This window comes from Schistocerca cancellata, chromosome 2, assembly GCF_023864275.1.
Source record: "Schistocerca cancellata isolate TAMUIC-IGC-003103 chromosome 2, iqSchCanc2.1, whole genome shotgun sequence".
In the NCBI taxonomy this organism is placed as follows: domain Eukaryota; kingdom Metazoa; phylum Arthropoda; class Insecta; order Orthoptera; family Acrididae; genus Schistocerca; species Schistocerca cancellata.
In genome coordinates this window covers 725708105-725733669 of record NC_064627.1, presented here as the reverse complement: position 1 = coordinate 725733669, position 25565 = coordinate 725708105, and the positions used below count along the sequence as shown (strand labels likewise).

Below are 25565 nucleotides of genomic sequence, written 5' to 3'. Positions count from 1 at the left end.
CGGCCAGTGTAGGAGATCGCTCCCCACACCATGATGCCGGGTGTTGGCCCTGTGTGCCTCGGTCGTATGCAGTCCTGATTGTGGCGCTCACCTGCACGGCGCCAAACACGCATACGACCATCATTGGCACCAAGGCAGAAGCGACTCTCATCGCTGAAGACGACACGTCTCCATTCGTCCCTCCATTCACGCCTGTCGCGACACCACTGGAGGCGGGCTGCACGATGTTGGGGCGTGAGCGGAAGACGGCCTACGGTGTGCGGGACCGTAGCCCAGCTTCATGGAGACGGTTGCGAATGGTCCTCGCCGATACCCCAGGAGCAACAGTGTCCCTAATTTGCTGGGAAGTGGCGGTGCGGTCCCCTACGGCACTGCGTAGGATCCTACGGTCTTGGCGTGATTCCGTGCGTCGCTGCGGTCCGGTCCCAGGTCGACGGGCACGTGCACCTTCCGCCGACCACTGGCGACAACATCGATGTACTGTGGAGACCTCACGCCCCACGTGTTGAGCAATTCGGTGGTACGTCCACCCGGCCTCCCGCATGCCCACTATACGCCCTCGCTCAAAGTCCGTCAACTGCACATACGGTTCACGTCCACGCTGTCGCGGCATGCTACCAGTGTTAAAGACTGCGATGGAGCTCCGTATGCCACGGCAAACTGGCTGACACTGACGGCGGCGGTGCACAAATGCTGCGCAGCTAGCGCCATTCGACGGCCAACACCGCGGTTCCTGGTGTGTCCGCTGTGCCGTGCGTGTGATCATTGCTTGTACAGCCCTCTCGCAGTGTCCGGAGCAAGTATGGTGGGTCTGACACACCGATGTCAATGTGTTCTTTTTTCCATTTCCAGGAGTGTATTTCTCTTGTGCGCGCGTGTGGATTATGAACCACAGCAGCTAGGACTGCCACTCGATTGTTTTCTCCACAAACAATAGCTGCACGGTTTCTTTTTTTCTGGTTCACACTACTTTCCGCAGTAAATTGTTTAATAACTCGAACAAAAGAGGACCAAGATCGTACTTGCCCAGGAAAACGTTGCGCATAAAGCGGGACTTCATCGTCAAAATTTCTCCAACTTTCTCCATAAATGTACACCATCTCAATTTTTTTTCCGCAGAAAGATAATTCATAATGACATATACCACCTATTAACCTCAAGAGAGGAAAGATAAGGGCCGTCGAGAAATGCAGGGTTAGAATTTCTATGAGCGAGAAGCGGCCCGCTCGGCGTAATTCCGCCTAGCAATACTAACTCCACGTCAAACACGACTTGTAGCGAGCAAAAGCCGCGAACGCAGTCACACAAGCAAGGTAATCAAACATAAGTCGCCCAAAAGACAATCGTTATAAACGATATATTGCTGTCTGATTGCTCAGACGGGTAAAAGATACAGTGCGTTTATTACATTAATACTCACAAGTTCTAAAACCCAGTCTTATTACGACAAAGGGCGAATTTCTCGTCCGTGCGCTACCTATCGGTGGCACTCCGAAACATTACGCCGCTCATCAGCAATGGCTAGATAAGAGCATCGATTATCGATCAGGGCTGAGGGGGATATCGATTATCGTACATAATTCTAAAAATGTAAAAGACGTAACAGCCGTGAATTTCAGAAATAAAACAAAGGTGTGAACAATGTGATCTAAGTCATTAAATTTATGAATGTCGTTTTCTACGTTTTTCCACCCGAAACTGAAAGACTCAAACTAAGCAAGCACCGCAGTTGTGAGACTTCTCGACAAACAAGCGTGGTTACTCCGAATCTAATAAAAAAATAGGGTTCGTGAGTAAGTTTTTTAGTTAATGAGTTCATTCGTTACTAAGTAGGATGTTTAGTTAGTTGGTTAGCTAGTCAGATCATTTGTTTGATAATTGAAAGTTGTGTGGCCTCATGACCAGGAAACAAACGAAACTTATCAGAATCTGTGGAAAAAATTAATATGTGGGTCAACATTTGTAAAACTCTAATTTCTCTCTCTCAAACCCCACCCTATGGGGAGAGAGGGAGAGTTTTAGTTTTAGCGAATCAAAATTTACGAAGTAAATAAGTAGTTTATATTTACCCGTAATCACTTTCCACGCAAAAATGAGAACATGGATTTTCTTGAATTACAGCGCCAACTACCAAGAATCAAAAGAAATGTTTAAGACAAAATGTACACAGCTTTTTGTGTAGAATCTGATAAAAAATGGGGGTTCCCATTTGAAATCAAAGTTGCCTCCCGCCCCAGCCCCAGGGGGCTGGGGTTCAAGTGGTTCAAATGGCTCTAAGCACTATGGGACTTAACATCTGAGGTCATCAGTCCCCTAGAACTTAGAACTACTTAAACCTAACTAACCTAAGGACAGCACACACATCCATGCCTGAGGCAGGATTCGAACCTGCGACCGTAGCAGTCGCGTGGTTCCAGACTGAAGCGCCTAGAACCGCTCGGCCACAGCGGCCGGCGGGCTGGGGTGGCGGGATAATTTTAGCACCAGCAGCCGTCCTCCTCTAAAATAATCAACTTCGGATTCTACACATTTTTTCGTGTGAAGCTCATTTTTCCAGTTATTCTGGTTTGTCAACTTAAAATTTACACCCTGTATACTATCATCCGTTGCTCTTGCAAATTTTATTTCGGCTACCAGTTTCAGTGACTCATTAGCGTCTTCTTCAGGCCCAAGTATGGCTACTAACAATACTTAAAACAATATAGTATAATGTAAGCTCAATAATACAATAAATCTGTTACATCAAACAGACAGAAGTAAATAAATTTGAATTAAAACTAATATGAACAATTGCAGTTCACACACGTAATGTATGCGTGCATCAGGTCTACTAAGTCCTGATAGTGTCATTGTAATGATATGTGAAATGATGAATGAAGTCCCATGCTTCTTTACAGAGCGTAGGGGAACGATGCGGGAGATCCGCACCGCCTTACTAGGCAAGGTCCCAATGGAGGTGTTTTACCGCCGCCTTCCTCCGACCGTAATGGGGATGAATGATGATGATGAAGACGACACAACAACAGCCAGTCATCTCGAGGCAGGAACAATCACAATAAATTTCATGAAGAAGTAGTAATAGGGATTGTATGAAAGAGTTAGTCAGATCGTATGTTAAATATATGACAAGCAGTAGTAGAAAATGACAATAATTAATCACACTGTAATGCAGTTTAAGGTAGTAATGTGTATAATGTATATGTATCAGCGAAATGAATTATTTCTTAGGTTGAAAAGAAGATGGGATCTGATCATGGCGTCCACAAAAATATTCCAATCTATATCGCGAAAACCATACAAGTTGGTACCCCCACAAGTACATGTACGTCTTCATCTACATACGTACACCGGAAGCCACAGTACGGTGCGTGGCGGACGGTACCCAGTACTACTAATAGTCATTTCCTTTCCTGTTTCACTCGCCAACAGATCGAGGGGAGAACGACTGGCTTCATGCCTCCGTATGTTATCTTACGCGAATTTTATGTACCTACACGTGCAATGTAGAGTGAAAACATGTAAAGGGGGTGTAAAAGACAGCTGTCACTCAGTTGTAAGAACACTCCATCGAAACGAGGTAGCATATAGGGGTCTGCAGACGCTACTGAGGCGTTGAAATTAGAAGCATTCATAAAGTTTCCAAAAATACGGCTGATTGTACATATTTCCACAACAGTGCGATCGGCCGTTGTTCCTCACTCCACATATTTTTATGGTGGATCTACCATTACTTAATGTATCGTACCAGGTACTGGGAGGAGCCCGAAAATTTCTGAACAGTAAACTGCAACTCATGGGAACAACAGCAGGAATATATTTCAATAGGAAGTGTCAGTTGGCAGTTGTAATACAGAAGTGTATTCTAATTAGAGTAAGACGACTGGGCAGTAATGATCTGAAAATTAAAGATATTTTATATTTATGATATGTTTCTTCAATCTAAATCGAAAAATGGTTCATGTAGATTATCCTTTCATTTTAATAATCACGCCGGCCGCTGTGGTCGAGCAGTTCTAGGCGCTTCAGTCCGGAACCGAGATGCTGCTAAGGTCGCAGTTTCGAATCCTGCCTACGCATGGATTTGTGTGATGGTTAGTTAGGATTAAGTAGTTCGAAGTCTAGGGGACTGATGATCTCAGATGTTAAGTCCCATAGTGCTTAGAGCCTTCTAAGCTGTTCTAAACCACGCATGGTTATCAATTGTTGTTGCTTATAACAGTACGTTTAGACACACACTTACGTACCTCCTGCATTGGATTTACGTAGCCTCTTTAATTTCTTTGGCTACCAAATATACAATACTTCATATCTATAGTTGGGTCATGGACATTGTTTCATAACGTTATATTTGGTTTTTAAATTTTTGTTAGTAATAATTCCTATTATAGCTCTCCCGTCATGTTTATTCTTTCATTAGATATTTTCAATAATAGCCCCCTTCTCATTATTTATAGAACTCTTCTAATTTGTGTTTTAGGTATGGACGCCCTCTTCATACATCAAATTACAAATCACTCATACCTTTCGTCTATGAAATACTGTTGTCCATATTATTTTTAGTTCATGTTTATTTACTTGTTTCCATTTGATATAAGAGTTTTATTGTAGTATTGAAATTATTTCATACATTATCGTGTTAAGTATTTTTGTAGGCGTATAGGGGTAAGAAGAAGACGCTACTGAAGCGTTGAAACTAGTAACCTAAATAATGCGTCCAGAAATCTCGCTGTTGGTACGTATTTGTGCAACTGTTTGACGTACCGCTGTTCCTCCCTCCGTGTATTTTTATGGTGATTTTACGATTACTCGAGACACGATGCTACATTGGTAACAGCAGTTCCCGTCAGATCACGGAAGTTACGTGGTGTCGTGCTTGGCTAGCACTTCGATTGGTCACTGTTCGGGACTGCTAACTGCTGTTGGCAAGTGGGGTGCACTCAGACCTTGTGAGGCCATTTGAGTCAGTCACGAAAATTGACAATGGTTGGGAGAGCGGAGTGCTGAATCCCCATCCAGTGACGCCTAAGCACTCCGTCTTCAGGCCACGAATGGCCTACCGGGACCATCCGACCGCCGTGTCATCCTCAGCGGAGGATGCAGAAAGGGGAGGGGGCGTGGGGTCAGTACACCATTCTCCCGGTCGTTATGACGGTATTCTTGACCGAAGCCGCCACTATTCGGTCGAGTAGCTCCTCAATTGGCATCATGAGGTTGAGTGCACCTCGAAAACTGGCAACAGCGCATGGCGACTGGATGGTCACCCATCCTACTGTCGGCCACGCCCAACAGCGCTTAACTTTTTGTGAAACCGGTGTATACACTGGGGCAAGGCCATTGCCCGCAGTGACACCTAAGGGCTGAGGATAACACGGCGGCCGGTCGGTACTGGTGGGCCTTCAAGGCCTGTTCGGAGGAAGTTTTTCTTGTTGTTGTTGTTGTGGTCTTCAGTCCTGAGATTGGTTTGATGCAGCTCTCCACGCTACTCTATCCTGTGCAAGCTTCTTCATCTCCCAGTACCTACTGCAACCTACATCCTTCTGAATCCGTTTAGTGTATTGATCTCTAGGTCTCCCTCTACGATTTTTACCCTCCACTCTGCCCTCCAGTACTAAATTGGTGATCCCTTGATGCCTCAGAACATGTCCTACCAACCGAGCCCTTCATGTAGTCAAGTGGTGCCACAAACTCCTCTTCTCCCCAATTCTATTCAATACCTCCTCATTAGTTATGTGATCTACCCATCTAATCTTCAGCATTCTTCTGTAGCACCACATTTCGAAGGCTTCTATTCTCTTCTGCTCCAAATTATTTATCGTTCATCTTTCACTTCCACGCATGGCTACACTCCATACAAATACTTTCAGAAACGACTTCCTGACACTTAAATCTATACTACATGTAACAAATTTCTCTTCTTCAGAAACGCTTTCCTTGCCATTGCCAGTCTACATTATATATCCTCTCTACTTCGACCATCATCAGTTATTTTGCTCCCCAAATAGCAAAACTCCTTTACTACTTTAAGTGTCTCATTTCCTAATCTAATACCCTCAACATCACCCGACTTAATTCGACTACATTCCATTATCCTCGTTTTGCTTTTGTTGATGTTCATCTTATATCCTCCTTTCAAGACACTGTCCATTCCGTTCAACTGCTCTTCTAAGTCCTTTGCTGTCTCTGACAGAATTACAATATCATCGGCGAACCTCAAAGTTTTTATTTCTTCTCCATGGATTTTAATACCTACTCCGAACTTTTCCTTTGTTTCCTTTACTGCTTGCTCAATATACAGATTGAATAGCATCGGGGAGAGGCTAAAACCCTGTCTAACTCGCTTCCCAACCACTGCCTCACTGTTTCCCTTTCATGTCCCTCGACTCTTATAGCTGCCATCTGGTTTCTGTACAAATTGTAAATAGCCTTTCGCTCCCTGTATTTTACCCCTGCCACCTTGAGAATTTGAAAGAGAGTATTCCAGTCAACATTGTCAAAAGCTTTCTCTACGTCTACAAATGCTAGAAACGTAGGTTTGGTTTCCTTAATCTTTCTTCTAAGATAAGTCGTAGGGTCAGTATTGCCTCACGAATGGCGGTGATATGGGATTTCACTAACTGTCTGGGAATTCTCTGCTGCCCGCGTTCGTTGAACGAGGCATATTTTGCTTCATCTGTACTTGCAATTTTATAGGTAGTGTGGACGCGAATCCGACGCTGAAGCCTAATGAGACGCGGGAGAACTGCAGCATCCTTCGCAGTGACGGGGTAATGGGCGAGGCGCGGTGCGACAGCATGTCGCCGTTCCTGTGCGAGCGGCCGCTGTCGCTGGGCGTGCCGGGCACCTACAAGTGGGAGGAGGACGCGGGCCGCTTCTACAAGACGCACGCGCGCAGCCTGCCGTGGGCGCGCGCAGCTGAAGAGTGCCGGCGCGAGAACGCCACGCTCGCCGTCCCCGACACGTGGCTGCGCGCCGCCGTGCTGCAGCGCCTACTCGAGCCCAGCGCAGATCTCTACTACGTCGGCTTCACCGACCACGAGCACGAGGGCGACTTCGTCACGGACGCAGGTACGCTGCGCGGAGCGCTACATTATGGTCACTGTGACTGTTAGTTTGGTTTTGGGAGATATTTAGCCCCTTTTGAACGATCGACTTTATGTTTTTCTTTCTTCCTTTTTGTAGTAAGGTCTCAAGGGACCAAACTACTTAGGTCAGCAGTGCCTAAGCCTCCACACTAACTAACCTAACTTACGCTATGAACAACACACACACTCATGTCCTAGGAATGACTCGAACCTCTCCCATAGGGTTGGGGGAGGGGGCGGAGTCGCACGGACCCTGAAAAGTGCTAGACCGCTAGGCTATCCCGCACGGCTCTGCCGTATATCAGTTGACTACTCTACACAAGTAACCCTACTGCATCACTCACGGTGTTTTGTTCCTGTACTCAGTATCGTCTGCGCCGAGAGGACGTTTCCGTGTATCCGTCAGGACAAAAACTACGTGTGTTCTGGCAGCTGTCTGCTGTGCTGTTTGGCACCCAAAATGTAAAAGTGTGGTGATGAAGTACTACCCTTTTTAAGAAGAATGTTCGAAATACAGACATCAAAAAGAGTTGTATATCAAATGGCTCTGAGCACTATGGGACTCAACATCTTAGGTCATAAGTCCCCTAGAACTTAGAACTACTTAAACCTAACTAACCTAAGGACATCACACACACCCATGCCCGAGGCTGGATTCGAACCTGCGACCGTAGCAGTCCCGCGGTTCCGGACTGCAGCGCCAGAACCGCTAGACCAACGCGGCCGGCAGTTGTCTATCACCGCGGTTCCCAGAAATCCTGAAGATAGACGTTGACTGTGGATATTGTATCATAGACACACTCCATTTGACTGTTCAGAGATTTCACTAATTCCGCCCAAAGATGAAAACAACCACTCATGAGCAGCGCCTACTAGACGGAGGGGGTGCGACAGCCGATCAGTTTCAGTCATTCCATCAGGAAGGAGGTACACGGCTCTTGTTGTCTGTAGTTCAAACATGACTAGACGGTCAATACCGCGGTTCGATAGCGTCCTCATTGTTACTTTGTCCCAGGAAGGGCTCTCAACAAGGGAAGGGCTTAGGCGTCTCGGAGTGAACCAGAGCGATGTTCCCAGAATGAGATTTTCACTCTGCAGCGGAGTGTGCGCTGATATGAAACTTCCTGGCAGATTACAACTGTGTGCCCGACCGAGACTCGAACTCGGGACCTTTGCCTTTCGCGGGCAAGTGCTCTACCATCTGAGCTACCGAAGCACGACTCACGCCCGGTACTCACAGCTTTACTTCTGCCAGTATCTCGTCTCTTACCTTCCAAATTTTAGGAGGAAACATTTAATAGTTTGCTCACTACTTTAACATGTGTGGAGTGAATGGGCAATGTATGTGAAGAGCGAATCTAGACTTTCTGAACAGCTAGAATGATGAGCGTGTGAAATAATTTTGTGCAATAATGGTATGAGTAACGTACATTGAAAAACAGAAAACAGATAGTAATTGCGGAACACATTGTAAAGTTCCTTTCACATACTGTAGCCTATGCTTGTAACAGGTGGTCGATGAAGGGACTCAGCATGCTTGTCGTGGTACAGAATGTGCCTTCTAGCGTCGTGAGTTGGGCGGCTGCAGGCTTCCACTAATCGTCGGTCGATTTTCTATGTCGCCTAAAGATTACCATTTAGAATAAAGCGGGATGTGGCGTAAAAAGCATCCGTGATGTTTTTTTTGTATAAATTTATCCTTTTTTGCAGCTGTGAAGCGTGTCTTACTCAGTACACAGGAAGTAAGAATAAAAATTACTTTAAAACAATTTACTTTTGCGTTTTATTTAATTACACGATGAATCTCGGACAATATGGGTCCATCTTTATGTGCTGATCGTCTTAATACACTATGTGACCAAAAGTATCCGGACACCTGGCTGGAATTCAATACGGTCTTGGCCCACCCTCAGCCTTTATGACAGCTTCCACTCTCGCAGGCATACGTTCAATCAAGTGCTGGAGGATTTAGCCGGCCGAGGTGATCGAGCGGTTCTAGGCACTTCAGTTCGGAACCGCGCGACTGCTACTGTCGAAGGTTCGAATCCTGCCTCGGGCATGGATGTGTGTGATGTCCTTAGTTTAGTTAGGTTTAAGTAGTTCTAAGTCTAGGGAACTGATGACCTCCAATGTTAAGTCCCGTAGTGCTCAGAGCCATTGAAACGTCCCCTTAGAAAAATTATAGAAGACTGTGCTTAAACTGACACACAATATTTTTAGCGCAACGCAATCTGACTTTCAAAAATCCCTACAAAAGAATGGCCCTGACTAACATTAACCTATACCTTTCACAAATCACTTACCTCACAAAGCGATGCTTTGAATGGGACACTGTCACGAATCACCACAGTAACTGAGTGAACTTTCTTCACACAGTAAGCTGCTGCTTCCATTCCTATAAAGGAACCTCCTAGGATGACTACGTTTTTGTCTTTACCAAGTGCCTGATTGATGGAATTAGCATTATCAATTGACCGTAAGACAAATACACTCCTGGAAATGGAAAAAAGAACACATTGACACCGGTGTGTCAGACCCACCATACTTGCTCCGGACACTGCGAGAGGGCTGTACAAGCAATGATCACACGCACGGCACAGCGGACACACCAGGAACCGCGGTGTTGGCCGTCGAATGGCGCTAGCTGCGCAGCATTTGTGCACCGCCGCCGTCAGTGTCCGCCAGTTTGCTGTGGCATACGGAGCTCCATCGCAGTCTTTAACACTGGTAGCATGCCGCGACAGCGTGGACGTGAACCGTATGTGCAGTTGACGGACTTTGAGCGAGGGCGTATAGTGGGCATGCGGGAGGCCGGGTGGACGTACCGCCGAATTGCTCAACACGTGGGGCGTGAGGTCTCCACAGTACATCGATGTTGTCGCCAGTGGTCGGCGGAAGGTGCACGTGCCCGTCGACCTGGGACCGGACCGCAGCGACGCACGGATGCACGCCAAGACCGTAGGATCCTACGCAGTGCCGTAGGGGACCGCACCGCCACTTCCCAGCAAATTAGGGACACTGTTGCTCCTGGGGTATCGGCGAGGACCATTCGCAACCGTCTCCATGAAGCTGGGCTACGGTCCCGCACACCGTTAGGCCGTCTTCCGCTCACGCCCCAACATCGTGCAGCCCGCCTCCAGTGGTGTCGCGACAGGCGTGAATGGAGGGACGAATGGAGACGTTTCGTCTTCAGCGATGAGAGTCGCTTCTGCCTTGGTGCCAATGATGGTCGTATGCGTGTTTGGCGCCGTGCAGGTGAGCGCCACAATCAGGACTGCATACGACCGAGGCACACAGGGCCAACACCCGGCATCATGGTGTGGGGAGCGATCTCCTACACTGGCCGTACACCATTGGTGATCGTCGAGGGGACACTGAATAGTGCACGGTACATCCAAACCGTCATCGAACCCATCGTTCTACCATTCCTAGACCGGCAAGGGAACTTGCTGTTCCAACAGGACAATGCACGTCCGCATGTATCCCGTGCCACCCAACGTGCTCTAGAAGGTGTAAGTCAACTACCCTGGCCAGCAAGATCTCCGGATCTGTCCCCCATTGAGCATGTTTGGGACTGGATGAAGCGTCGTCTCACGCGGTCTGCACGTCCAGCACGAACGCTGGTCCAACTGAGGCGCCAGGTGGAAATGGCATGGCAAGCCGTTCCACAGGACTACATCCAGCATCTCTACGATCGTCTCCATGGGCGAATAGCAGCCTGCATTGCTGCGAAAGGTGGATATACACTGTACTAGTGCCGACATTGTGCATGCTCTGTTGCCTGTGTCTATGTGCCTGTGGTTCTGTCAGTGTGATCATGTGATGTATCTGACGCCAGGAATGTGTCAATAAAGTTTCCCCTTCCTGGGACAATGAATTCACGGTGTTCTTATTTCAATTTCCAGAAGTGTACATTCTCCAATGTACTTCCTGGAATTGAAGGTACACGTGGGTTTGCACCAGTAGCCAAAAAAAGGGACGTGTAGTTCAGAGTATTACTTCCCAACTTCAGCTGCTTGTGATGCGTGTCCAAACCAGTGACATCAGTTGACAGCATGAGTTCAATAATATATTCCTGATAAAAACTATCTTGCCTCGTTGCCAACTTATCAATGGTTGCATCCAACATTTTACTAAGCTTGATGCGGTCATAAGGTGGATACCTCTCAGCTGTTATAAGAACCAGCCGGCCCCTGAAACCCTCCTGCCTTAAAGTCTCAGCACAAGACATGCCAGCTGCACCTGCTCCAACAATAACGAGAGTATCTTGGTTTACTGGATCACGAGTCTGCATTGGCTTCACTCGCTTTCCAGATTTCAGATCACTTCGTTTTCCTCTAATAGCAACACCACCATCTGTTGTTACTCTCACACTAAAGCATGGAACACTATCCAAACCAGGAAACTCTTCAATGTCACCTGTATGAACATTAAAGCAAGCTCCATGCCAGGGGCAGCGAACACGTCCATCTCCCAAGGCCCCCGAAGATAGAGGAGCTCCATAATGTGAACACTTGTCTGTGGCTAGTTTGCAATGTTGTCTGCCATTGTAGTGTTGGGCAGCTGGATGTGAACAGCGCGTAGCGTTGCGCAGTTGGAGGTGAGCCGCCAGCAGTGGTGGATGTGGGGAGAGAAATGGCGGTGTTTTGAAATTTGTAAAAATGGATGTCATGAACTGCTGTATATATTATGACTTTTGATGAATATTAAGGTAAATACATTGTTTGTTCTCTATTAAAATCTTTCATTTGCTAACTATGCCTACTAGTAGTTAGTGCCTTCCGTAGTTTGAATCTTTTATTTAGCTGGCAGTAGTGCCGCTCGCTGTATTGCTGTAGCTTGAGTAACGAAGATTTTTGTGAGGTAAATGATTTGTGAAAGGTATAGGTTAATGTTAGTCAAGGCCATTCTTTTGTAGGGATTTCTGAAAGTCAGATTGCGTTGCGCTAAAAATATTTTGTGTCAGTTTAAGCACAGTCTTGTATAATTTTTCTAAGGGGACGTTTCACCATTTGAATCATTTTTTTGCTGGAAGGTTTCTGGGCGATGGCAGCCCATTCCTCACATAGTGCAGCATTGAGCAGAGGTATCAATGGCGGTCGGTGATGCTTGGCACAAATTCAGCGCTCCAAAACATCCCCAAGATGATCTATGGGATTCAGTTCGGGACTCTGTGCCGGCCAGTCCATTACAGGGATGTTATTGTCGTGTAACCACTCCGCCACAGGCCATGCATTATGAACAGGTGCTCTATCGTGTTGAAAGATGCAGTCACAATCCCCGAATTGCTCATTAACAGTGGGAAGCAAGAAGATGCTTAAAACATCAATGTAGGGCTGTGCTGTGATAGTGCCACCCAAAAAAACAAGGGGTACATGACTCCTCCATGAAAAACACGACCACACGATAACACCATCGCCTCCGAATTTTACCGTTGGCACTACACACGCTGGCAGACGACGTTCGCATTTTCCATACCCACACCCTGCCATCGGATCGCCACATCGTGTACCGTGATTCGTCACTACACACAACGTTTTTCCACTGTTCAGTCGTCCAATGTTTACGCCCCTTACACGAAGTGAGGCGTCGTTTGGCATTTACCGGCGTGATGTGTGGCTTATGAGCAACCGCTCGACCATGAAATTCAAGTTTTCTCACATCCCGCTAAAGTGTCATAGTACTTGCAATGAATCCTGATGCAGTTCGGAACTCCTGTATGATGGTCTGGATAGATGTCTGCCTATTACACATTACGACCCTCTTCAACTTCGGCGGTCTCTATCAGTCAACAGACGAGGTCGGCCTGTACGCTTTAGTGCTGTACGTGTCCCTTCACGTTTCAACTTCACTATCACATCGGAAACAGTGTACCTATGGATGTCTAGTAGTGTGGATATCTCGCGTACAGACGTATGACACAAGTGACACCCAATCATCTGACCACATTCGAAATCCGTCAGTTCCACGGAGCGCCCCCTTCTGCTCTTTATGTCTAATGACTACCGACGTCGCTGATATGGAGTACCTTGCAGTATGTGGCAGCACAATTCACCTAATATGAAAAACGTATGTTTTTGGGGGTGCCCGGTTACTTTTGATCACATAGCGTACATACTTTAGTTCTGCTTTTCAATAAGGTGAAATGTATGCTCCGGTTATATTTTGTATTTAGCGAATAAATTCTGCAAAATAAGATGAGGAGCTGATCATGCAGGAGCAGCACTTTTGTGATAAACTGTAAATTAATTTAGTCTTTGTTTTTTGTTCACGTGCTTCTGCAAAGAAATGAAATGTACATGTGTATTTTACTGTGTAGACTAGTAATTAGAAAATCAATCGTAGTTTTTGTTTTTGCGTAAGTCGTGCGAATATCCTTGCGGAGGGCGGCTTCCTAGAGTAAATTTTCCGTGTAGAGAAGTTTATTTCTGTTTAATAGCTTCGGTCTCAGAGTTCAGTGAGAAATCTGCACACTAATTTTTAGTGTAACTTTATTCTCGTTTGGTATATTTTCAAACTCAGTTGCGCCATTTGGAGTCCTTATATCTATTTTATACATAGTACAATATGGCTAAGGACTGTGCTTGTTGTGAGCGGACACAAGGAAAGTTGGCTGCTGTCCGTAAACAGCTGGAAGCTGCGTTGGCTACCGTCGACAAGCTTCTGTCTAATGGTCGAAGTTATGGTAACGAGACTAATGACGACACCTTTGCTGTCACTGGAATCCCCTGGTGGTCCGGACGTCACTGCGGCTTTCGATACGCTGCATCTGACCGGTCCCTCCAGAGTCGGTGGCAGACAGTAGTGGGTTCGCGTGTCACTTGGTGGAATGCGTAAGAGGGAGCAGGCTGTGTGGCTGGCTCCCTACGTCTTAGCAACAGAAACGAGGTACTTCCTAGTGTTGATGATAACTCTGAGCCAGCACGGGATGCCTCTCCTGTTGGGCCAGAGGTCGATTTTCCTGCCCAGTCAAATACAGAACGTGGGTTTGGTAGTCTTTTGGAGCTCCAACGTTAGGCGGGTGATGTAGCCCCTCAGGGAGATAGCAGGCAAGGCGAGAAAGAATTCCCGAGGGCATTCGGTATGTTTGCCGAGAAGGCTCATCTGTGATGTGGAGGAGGCCCTGCCGGCGGCTATCGAGAGCACTGGGTGCAACCGGCTGCACATAGTGGCACATGTCGGCACGAATGACGCCTGCCGCTTGGGTTCTGAGGCCATTCTCGGCTCCTTTAGGCGGCTATCTGATTTGGTGAAGGCCACCAGCAACGCGCGTGGGGTGTAGACTAAGCTTTTATTTGTAGCATCTTGTAGCATCATACCCAGGGTTCATCGCGGTGCTCTACTTTGGAGCAGAGTAGAAGGTCTAAACCAGAGGCCTAGACGGCTCTGCGACGGTATCGGATGCGATTTTCTCGACCTACGCTCTCGGATGCAGAATTGTAGGGTTCCCCTTAATAGGTCAGGCATGCAGTACACGCAAAAAGCGGCTACTGGTGTAACGGAGTACGTGTGGCGTGCACATGGGGCTTTTTTAGGTTAGAGGACCCCTCGTTGGGAGCAAACACGATTTACCCGTTAAATCAGCCCCAGCAACTTTAGAGAATCTTGGTCCTCGCAGATCAGAGATAGATAGATAGATTTTAGTAAACTGCAGGTGATCTTAAGGAAAGGTCCCAGAATTAGTATCGCGTACTGAAGGTTATAATTCACAGATCGTATTGAGAACAGAAAGCTGGTTGAAGCTAGAAGTCAGTGACAACGAGGTCCTATGGTGGCGGCGTTTTTATTACGGTAAGAAATTCGATAAAATCTAGCGAGGTTATCACGGATTCCGAATGTGAATTAATCTGGGTGAAATTGAGTATCATAGAACGGTGATCGGATGCTTTTATAAACCACCTGGTTCAGGACCTGTAGTTGTAGAGCGCTTCAGACAGAACTTGCATCATATAATTAGTAATTTTCCTGATCATGCTGTTGTAATAGAGGGTGACTTGAACCTGCCAGGTACACTTTGGGAGTGTTATGAGATCCAAACTTGTGCCAGAGACAGGGAATCATGTGGCATTGTTCTGAATGTCTTGTCCGAAAATTACCTTGAGCAGATAGTTAGAACCAACTCTGAGGGTAACGTCTTAGACCTCATGGCAACAAACAGACCTGAACTTATCGAATCAGTTAACGTAGAGGAAGGTATCGGTGATCATAAGGTTGTGACAGCATCTGTGACGACGGGTCCTACAAGGAATGTTACGAAAGGTAGGAAGATAGATTTGCTCAGCAAGGGTGACAGGATACAAATTTCAGAATATCTTAGCACTCAGCATCAAATATTCGGCGGTGAGGACGAAGATGTGGAGAACAAATGGAAAAAATTCAAAGGCATCGTTCAAAATGCCCTAGACAACTATGTTCCGAGTAAGGTTTTAAAGGATGGGAAAGATCCAACATGGTCTAATAGCCATATTAGAAAAGCTCTACGTAAACAAGCTTCATCTCAGATTCAAGAGAAGTAAAAACCTAGCTGACGAACAAAAGCTGAAAGAAGCGAAAATGGTCGTAAGGAGAGCAATGGGAGAAGCGTTCAACTATTTCGAAAGTAAGACGTTGTCAACCGATATGAGTAAAAACCCTAAGAGATTTTGTTGGTATGTAAAGTCATCTACTCATTCTCTCAGTGACCACACCGGCACCAAAACGGAAGATAACAGAGAGAAGGCCGAAATACTGAATTCAGTCTTCCGAAGTTTTGTCACCGCGGAGGATCGTAACACTGTCCCTGCTTTCAATCGTCATGCGAACGTCGAAATGGCAGATATTGAGATAACCGATGGCGGAATTGAAAAGTATACAATCGCTTAGTAGTGGAAAGGCTTCAGGACCAGATGAGATACCTGAAAGATTCTTTAGAGATTATGCGAAAGAACTTGCTCCTCTTCTAGCAGTAATTTATCGTAGATCGCTTGAGCAACGTAAGGTGCCTAACGACTGGAAAAAAGCGCAGGTCGTTCCCGTTTTTAAGAAAGGCCATAAAACAGGTCCACACAATTACATACCTATATCGTTGACGTCAAACTGTTGTAGAATTATGGCCCATGTTTTATGCTCAAGAATTATGACGTTCTTGGAAAATGAACAGCTCCTCTATAAAAATGAACATGGAGAACGTGAACAGAGATCCTGCGAAACTATTGTCGCTCTGTTCCTCCATGACATCCACATCGCAGTGGACAACGGTGCTCAGGCTGATGCAGTGTTCTTTGATTTCAGTAAGGCATTTGACACCGTCCTGCATTACCGTTTAATGAAAAAAAAGACGAGCTTACGGAATATCGGAGCAGACCTGCGATAGGATTCAAGATTTTCTTGCGGATAGAACTCAACACGTCGCTCTTAACGGATATTAATCGACAGATGTAAAGTTAATATCCGGAGTACCACAGCGAAGTGTGATAGGACCGTTGCTGTTCACAATGTAAATAAATGACCTAGTAGAAAGCATCGGATGCTCTTTAAGGCTATTCACGGATGATGCAGTTGTTTGTACCAAAGTAGCAACGCCAGAAGATAGTAAGAATTTGCAGAACGGCCTGCAGAGAATTGATGAATGGTGCAGACTCTGGCAGTTGACTCTGAACGTAAATAAATGTAACATATTGCGCATATAAAGGATAAGAAATTCACTACTCTACACTACACTATTGATGACAAACAGCTGGAGACAGCGTCTGCCGTAAAATATCAAGGCGTAACTACCCAGAGCGACCTTAAGTGGAATGACCACATAAAACAGATAGTGGGAAAAGCAGACAAGACTCAGATTCATCGGAAGAATCTTAAGGAAATGTAACTCATCGACGAAAGAAGTGGCTTATAAGGCGCTTGTTCGCCCGATTCATGAGTATCGTTGATCTATCTGGGATCCCTAGCAGATAGGATTGATAGAGAAGATAGAGAAGATCCGACGAAGAGCCGCTCGTTTCGTCACGAGATCATTTAGCTGGCGAAAGAGCGTTACTGAGATACTAAACAAACTCCACTGGCAGACGTTACAAGAGAGACGTTGTGCAACACGGAGAGATTTAATACTGAAATTTCGGGACAGCACTTTTCAGGAGGAGTCAGACAACATATTACTTCAGCCCACATACATCACGCGTATTGACCACGTGGAGAAAATTCGAGAAATTAGAGCCATACAGGGGCTTACTGACAATCATTCTTCCCACGCACCATTCACGAGTGGAACAGGGTTGTTGGGATCATATAGTGGTACCGAAAGTAGCCTCCGCCACACACCATTAGGTGGCTTGCGGAGTATGATGTAGAGGTAGATGTAGAAAGGAACAGTGAACAGATGAAAAAAATCTCGGGTGAACAGCCTGGAATGAGTGTGCATAGGACACAATAGTTCGGCAATCGAGCACGTTGCCATCATCAGGTGCGCTGATGTACTGACCGGCAGTTGGACGGCGCCATGTCATATATAGGACAATTCCCCTGAATTCCCCTTCCGCACCTCCCTCAGGCGCTTCCTATGAGTCGGTGCGGTCCGCGCGCCGCGCGCGGTCCAGGTACAGCATCCGTTCTCCCGCCGTCTGGGCGCTGCGTCCTAGGTCTTCTCGTTCAGGAGGGTCTGCCAGCACCGCTCTCGTTATTCTTCGCTCCTCTCCCGAAGTCGGTACACTCTGGGAAATATCCTTTTTCTTCTTAATCCGGGTGATCGCGTGTTCCCACGCCACACTAAGGATGTAACCGCTGTCACGTTTTAGTTGTGCTCCCTTACTATCTCTATGGCTTCTTTGATTACACAGTCCCAATATTTGGAAGTCTGGTTTGGTCATAATCCATGCTGTGGAGTTCCGACAGGCAATGCTCAGCGATTGCCGACTTACTGGGCTACTGCAGTCTAGTGTGCCGTTGATGTTCTCGGCATCGGTCCTCAATGTTACGAATGGTCTGCCCTATGTATACACTACCGCATTGGCAAGGTATCTGATAAACCCCTGATTTACGTAGACCAAGGTTGTCCTTGACACTACCAAGAAAGCTCTTGGTTTTGCTTCGAGGACGAAAGATGGTTTTCACTTGGTGTTTACGTAAAATGCGTCGAATTTTCCGAATAAGGCCCCACAAAACGGAATAATAGCCAAGGCCGCCTCCTCCTGAGGTTCATCCTCAGTTTCCGCCGGTGCTGCAGGTGTGGGACGTAGAGCCTTCCGAATTTGCCCTTCCTTGTAACCGTTCCTCCGAAACACGGTCTTCAGATGGTCCAATTCTTGTTGGAGATTGTCCCTGCCGGAGATGGTGTGAGCTCTGTGTACAAGGGTTTTGAGCACGCCATTCTTTTGTTCAAATGGTTCAAATGGCTCTGAGCACCATGGGACTTAACTTCTGAAGTCATCAGTCCCCTAGAACTTAGAACTACTTAAACCTAACTAACCTAAGGACATCACACACATCCATGCCCGAGGCAGGATTCGAACCTGCTACCGTAGCGGTTGCGCCGTTCCAGACTGTAGCGCCTAGAACCGCTCGGCCACCTTGGCCGGCCATTCTTTTGTTCTGTTCACCCGAGATTTATTTCGTCATAAAATACGCCTGGAGAAACTGAAGAATCACAAACAGTGAACGGCTTGGCGAACAATCAGGTAAGAATATTTTTAACCTTCTCACGCCATCATACATCAATCTCTTTTCTGTCATTGCATATCACGTCACCCAAGGTGCATATTTGCTTGTACATTTTAGAAATACTTGACTAGCGTAGTTTAACATTATACCTCCATAAAATCAAAATGTCTGTACATATGCTAAAAGAAAAACACAGATTTCGGTAGCCATATTTGATTTAATAATTTTAAAAAGTTATTTTGTATTTATTCCTTGCATATATTAATTTATTTAATACTCAGATACCTGACACTTTGTGATAAACTCATTTGACTATACCATGTTAAACTACAGCTGTGAAACGTTTTTAAGGTGTATAAACAAATATACGCCTTGAGTGACAAGATGAGTGTTGACAGAAATGACAAACCAAAGTCTGCTGGCGTGGAATGATAAAAGTATTTCTCCATGATTGCTCAGTAATTTTTTCACTGTTTTGCACAGTTCTCTCATCGTTTTCCGCAGCTGATTGAATAATACAAAACTTAACATCTATTCCTCTTTTAACAAGAACATACATTTCACCACACTCAAGAGCAGAAATAAATTATTAAAACGATTTGAGTCTGACGATATACGAACAGGGTCAGAACTGCGTCGTGTGATTGAACGAAACACGAAAAGATTTTGACTGAAGGCGTCACTGCCTATCACTGGAATAAACCAATTAGAAAAGGGGCGTTCCTGCGTTCTGCAGCCAAGTGAGCTACTGCGTGCGCCATAGTCGCGAGTCGTAGTACGTGAGGTTGTGCATGCAGTGACTTCAATGAATTTATTAATATATCGTTAAACTGCGTTTTGAGACCGATCGCAGACGGTCAAAAGTGTGATATCCAGATTAAACGGCATAATGTACGCTGCGCAACAGAATTGAAGGGTCAGTTTTTAGAAATTGCGTAATTATCTCCCATTTCGACGCATAAGTTTGAAATTTGCCCACAACTTTCTCTGTAAGGACGAAAAGCGGGGCACCCTGTAACGTCACCCTCGGGCTCGGCGACGGTTCGAACTGCAACATGTCTACACACACTCACACATACACACACACACAAACACACACAAGAAATCAGATATTCTTGTGAGTTGTAAGATATATTAATGGTGTCACACTGCCACCATATTTCACCACAATTCTGTCCAACGCCACCGTGGACGTGTCAAACGATGGGAAGGTCGTCACACCCCTTCTTACACACGTTTCAGCTCTTCTTATGACGCCTCTGCTAAGGAGGTCAGAACCACGGCGCCAAGCGTTGAAATCACGCGGTTTTCTTACGAGTAGCCGAGGAAAATATTTCACACACACACCGCCGTTCCGCCTCAGGAAGTTGCATAAAGATGGTCAATGTAGCCACCCCTTCGCCTGTGGCGTTCATTCCAATACATTTCGAAAATGAAAACGACGACCTTCTTTACAATCTTTGACAATGCCGACCGCACCCTCCTCCCCCCCCCCCCCAGACGATTTAACCCTCCTCGAAGGAGCTATTGTCGTTAATTCCTTTGTGTCTTAATTCTTAGTGGGTGCAGGATCTACATGGTGTCAGTTGGACTTGTCCGAAAGAACAGACACCACATCCATAATTAAAGCGAGAGCGGCCAATGATCACTTCAGTGCGGATGCACACCACGCTCGAACTCTTACGGGAACCGGCGAAACGCTGCGACTAATGAGGTTAATGGGCAAGGGGTTCTGCATTAGTGGTGTGTGGATAAGAGTTGAGAATTCGGATCCGACGGGACGCCCATTAGGGTACTCCGCGCAGTCAGCTGCAATGACCACAGTGGTGTCCGCCCCGATTGCTGAAAGGTCAGCGTGACGGACTACCGCCCTAATGGGCCCGGGTTCGATTCCCGGCTGGGTCGGGGATTTTCTCCGCTCAGATACTGGGTGTTGTTGTCTTCATCATCATTTCATACCCATCCGGCGAGCAGGTCCCTCATTGTGGAGCCGAATGTATTACGACCTGCACCAAGGCGGCAGGGACCTCCCAGCAACTGACGCCAAACGCTAATTTCCATACCACTATGGTCAGAGTATCTGTCTAGTAAGCAGGAAGCCCCGGTTCGAATCCCCTTAGGACACAAATTTTCGACTTTACCCATTGATTTAATTTATGCCCACTGGCAGCTAATGTCATTATGTATTTTTCGCCTCCTCTAAGGACAATGTGAGCCAGACACTCCACTGAATGTGGTCGCACTACTTTGGAGTGTAGCATGAGCACAATTTTTTCTCTGGTGCGCACGGTGGATCCACCATGGACCGCTCAAAAGCGTTCGACGAAATTCGAAGGTGATGCGAAGCAACAAAGTTGGTTATACTTCTTCAGTCCTCGTGTGGTGCGATCAGGGGGCGATGCGACATTGATACACGCATGAATGAAACGGCAAAGAGTCTCTCGAAGACCAATACCCCCGCCCCAAACCGTCAGTTTGGCAACGTCCTCGGTGTCACCGAGCACCTTTGTTGAGCACTTTAAAGATATACCTTCGCAAAGGGCAGCAGGTGTCTCTTTTTTTGATGCACATCGTAAATGTTCTGTTAGGATCAAGAAATATTAAAACTTTTTCATGCCAAGTGCCCATGACCTACGAGCGACTCGTCTGCTTATCGATAGTAACATGTGATAATGTGGACCAACATGTGCCGGCTGTGGGTCTGCGGGTACGAGTAAGACCAACAAGGAGTGATAACTTTTTCATACGATAATTTGAAAGTTCTCTGAGTTCTATGTTTGTGTCTTTTGCTTCGTAATATACTTTAAACGTAAAGTTCATTAGAGAACTAGTTTTGCTTACATGGATTTTACTGAATTCCTGTTAACTGTGTTTCATTCGAGTGGATGAACTGTATTACTCTCCTTTCATAAAACCCATTGTTTTGGGCTGTTTATCGCCAAAGACGTTGATTGTTATGTCGATGATACTTCGTGCCCCTACAGAACGAACTGCTATTCTTTGGACTTCTTCCATGTCCTTCGTCAGTCCTATCTCGTAAGGATCCCGTATCGCTCAGCAGTGCCCTATGAGACTCAGCAGTACCCTATGAGAGGACAGACAAGTTTATTGTAGGCAGTCTCTTTAGTAGATCTGTCGCATCTTCTAAGTGTTCTGCCAATAAAACTCAGGTTTGATTCGCCTTCCCCACAACATTTTCTGTCTCTTCTTTTCAGTTCTAATGACTTTACTTGAAGGTAAACGTCAGCATCAGCCCCAAACAATCTAAGAGTGTACAGATAGTCTGTTACATCGTTAGATTAGGAACAGCAGAGCGTGTAACACTTCCTTGGAGAACGCTAGACGTCACTTCTATTTTACTCGCTGACTTCCCGTCAATTACGACGAACTGTGACCTCCCTGGCAGGAAACCACGAATGCAGTCACACAACTGACACTATACTCCATAGGAACGCAATATGATTAGAAGCCCCTTGTGAGGAACAGCATGAAAAGTCTTCTGAAAATCCCAAACTATCTGCTTGAGATCCCATGCTGATAACACTTATTAATTCGTGCAAATAAAGAGCTAGTTGAGTTTCAACTTACTGTTTCTTTCTGAATCCGTGCGTGCTATATGTCAATTGATCGAGTTCTTCCAGATTATTCATAATGTTTGAATACGGTATATGTTCCAAAATCCAACTACAAATCAACGTCTGTGATATTGGTCTGTAATTCATCGGATTACCCCTATTTGGGTATTGGTGTGATATGTGCAACTTTCCTGACTTCAGGTACGGAGCTTTCGTCGAGCGAGGGGCTGTACGAGTATATAATAGCTAGGTTTGGATATGTTGTGTCAGCATACTCTTACAAAAAGAATTAGTTGGTATAGCATCTGGGCCAGAAGAATTACCTTTGTTAAGCGATTTAAGCTCTTCCCTACACTGATGATATCTTCATCTAAGCTACTCTTCTTCGCTGCTGTTCTTCATTAGTTTTCTGGAATATCTAGTTCGTCTTCTATGATGAAGGAATTTCCGAAACCCGCGTTTAGTAATTTAGTGGCCCCGTCATCGGTAGTATTACCATTAGTATACCGTAATGAATGTGTTGGTCGTGTCTTACCGCTGGTGTACTTTACACATGACCGAAACGACTTGATTTCATGTCAGATTTCGACACAGTGCTTCGTTGTGGAAGCTATTGAAAACACCTCGCATTGAAGTCCGTACTACATTCCGAACTTCAGTAAGGAATTTCCAACATGAGATTTTGTGTACTTTTGACTTTGGCATGCTTTTATTCGTTGCTTCTGCAACAGTGTTCTGACCTCTTGTGTACCATAGGAGATCTATTTATGTGGTATAAATTTCCAAACTGCCGCCAATACTATTTCTTTGAATGTAAGCCCTATCTCGCGTACATGGTTTGGAAGAAGTGGATACTGTCTGTCAGGAAGGACTCGAACGAATTTTTATCGACTTTTTAAAACCACGTACATTTTACTTTTATTCTTGGTGGATTTGGATGTTACGGTATTCAGTGTCGATACAACGACCTTGTGGTCACGGCTAATCCATGTATCCATCATGATGGCTCCTATTTGCTCTAGATTATTTACTGCTCAGGGGGTAAGCACGTTTTCGCAACGATACACACTTCGAGTGGGCTCCTGGATTTTTTGTTCAAAATAATTTTCGGAGAAAGCATTTAGCACGATTTCGGGTGATGCTTTATACCTTCCATCAACTGCCACTCCCCGAGAAGCTATAAAATTTCATCAGTAAAATGTACAGTTCATATTACCCATGTTAAACGTGACCCAGACTATGAATCTTTGCGCTCTGTTTACAGGAAGGCACCTAGGTGACATGGAGTTCCAGCTGTGGGCGCCGGATCAGCCGAATAACGACGACGGTGGCGCAGAAGAGAACTGCTTGGCTCTGTCTGTGAAAGGCTACAGCGACGTTCGCTGCGATCTGAAGCTGCTCTTCGTTTGTGAAATACTGCCCCAGTGATCCGTAGGTCCCGAGGTAGATCGCAGTTCTGTGCAGGCACAGTTGCCGTTTGACGCAGTGGACGACGCCGTTGATTTATGAAACGTGATAGAAATATTTGTGAGAATGAAGTGTTCAGTGTAGAGAAGAATACAACGTATTACGTCTTTATTATCTTAGTTTCTCAGTTTTAAAGTACCAACCTGAAACTGAGATACTGGACACCAGATAACGTTTTGCTGTGTCGGTGACATTTAATCTGAATATGACGTCTATTGACAATAGTACTGTGAGTTACAGACTTAAGGCTCTGTGTTCAGAAGAAAGTTCGCTGAATATGTACTATAGCAAATGTAGTCCTTAAAATCTTGGATCCATTTAAGTCATTACTTGAATTTTTCGTCTGTGCTTAAGATGAGTAAATAAATTTCAGTTATGTAATTGAAGGAAGTTTTCCGTTTTTTATTTTGTTTATTATTTATTGACTGGTATTAAGGTCATATAATTAAGACTATGGTAGCATGTGTTTGCGTCTATAACGTACTGGTCGACCGTGTTTGCCCAGGAGCAGATTATTTCTAAACCTTAAAGACTGGACCGACATACTCGTATTAGAATTAATTTTGTTTTCTCTACGCCTCTTCTCATCCATAGGCACTAAGTATTTACTTTAGTGGTCGAAGTAGCACCAAATTTTACTTACTAAACGTACCGACTGTAGCTGCATGTGCGAATGGATTCCGTAGACTAATACATGTATGTCTAAATCACTGTTTAACTCGGCTGGTTGGACGTAGAGAGTGATGGAAAAAACCAACAAACTCGCTATAAGCGAAACGAGGAAGAGAAATCAGTAAACTGTGGCGGTTCTCTTAATCTTTCACTATCTATAGCTTCGAGAAGGTGTCCCATCAGGTGGTGCCTATTATGACCAAATACCGTTATCTTAGGTCCACTGCTGTTTCTCATATATGTAAATAATGTACCGTCTAATGTACAACAAGAAGAATTAGTTCTTTTTGCAGATGACACCAGTCAGTATTGTAATCACTCGCAGTATACATGCAGAAATGGAAGAAATGGTGAACAAAGTACTCAATAATATCATTGACTGGTTTTCTGCGAATGAATTTCACAAATCACATCACATTTATTTCTGCACCTCGAGGGGTATTGCACCAGTAATAGGTGTAACACATGGTGATGAACTAATACGTAGGGTGGAAACTTCAAAATTCTTGTGTCCATACTGATGAGAATTTAAATAGAAAAACAAAGCATTTTGGAACTCCTAAAACAGTTTAGTTCGGCCACATTTGAACTTAGAATCATTGTAAACTTTGGGGAGAGAGAAATCAGTATGTTGACATATTTTGCTTATTTTAATTCAGTAATGTCATATGCAATAATGTTCTGGGATAACTCATCTTTAACGAAGAAGGTCGTCGTTGCCCAAAAACGTGGTGTGCGAATAATATGTGGTCCTCACCCGCGATCATACTGTAGACATCTGTTTAAGGAGTTGGGCATTCTGACTATTGCTTCGCAGAATGTATGTTCCCTCACGAAATTTGGTGTAAATAATCCATTAGAGTTCAAAAGGAACAATGAGGTACAAAATTACAATACTAGAAGAAAAAATGACATTCATTATTCGAGATTAAGTTTGTCTTTAGCACACAAAGGGGTGCACAATGCTGCAACAAAAATTTTTTACCACTTACCCAGTGATGTAAAATATGTAATAGACAGCAACGTAAAATTTGAAAATAAATTGAAAAAGTTTCTCCTTGAGAGCTCCTTCTATTCCGTAGAAGAATTTCTATGTTTGTAACCTGTTAAAGGTGGTGGGTAGGAATTACTAACT

General features: G+C 45.2%; 1 protein-coding gene across 1 annotated transcript in view; it reads left to right on the top strand.

Annotated features, from left to right (window-relative positions):
- Positions 1-24144, top strand: part of LOC126148020 (uncharacterized) — a 72095-nt gene extending 47951 nt beyond the window's left edge. The window contains exons 5-6 of the mRNA XM_049915728.1: positions 6695-7065; positions 23556-24144. Coding sequence (XP_049771685.1) covers positions 6695-7065; positions 23556-23719 — 535 coding nt within the window. The 3' untranslated portion in view covers positions 23720-24144. The remainder of the gene's footprint in view (positions 1-6694; positions 7066-23555) is intronic.
- Positions 24145-25565: the final 1421 nt, after the last annotated feature.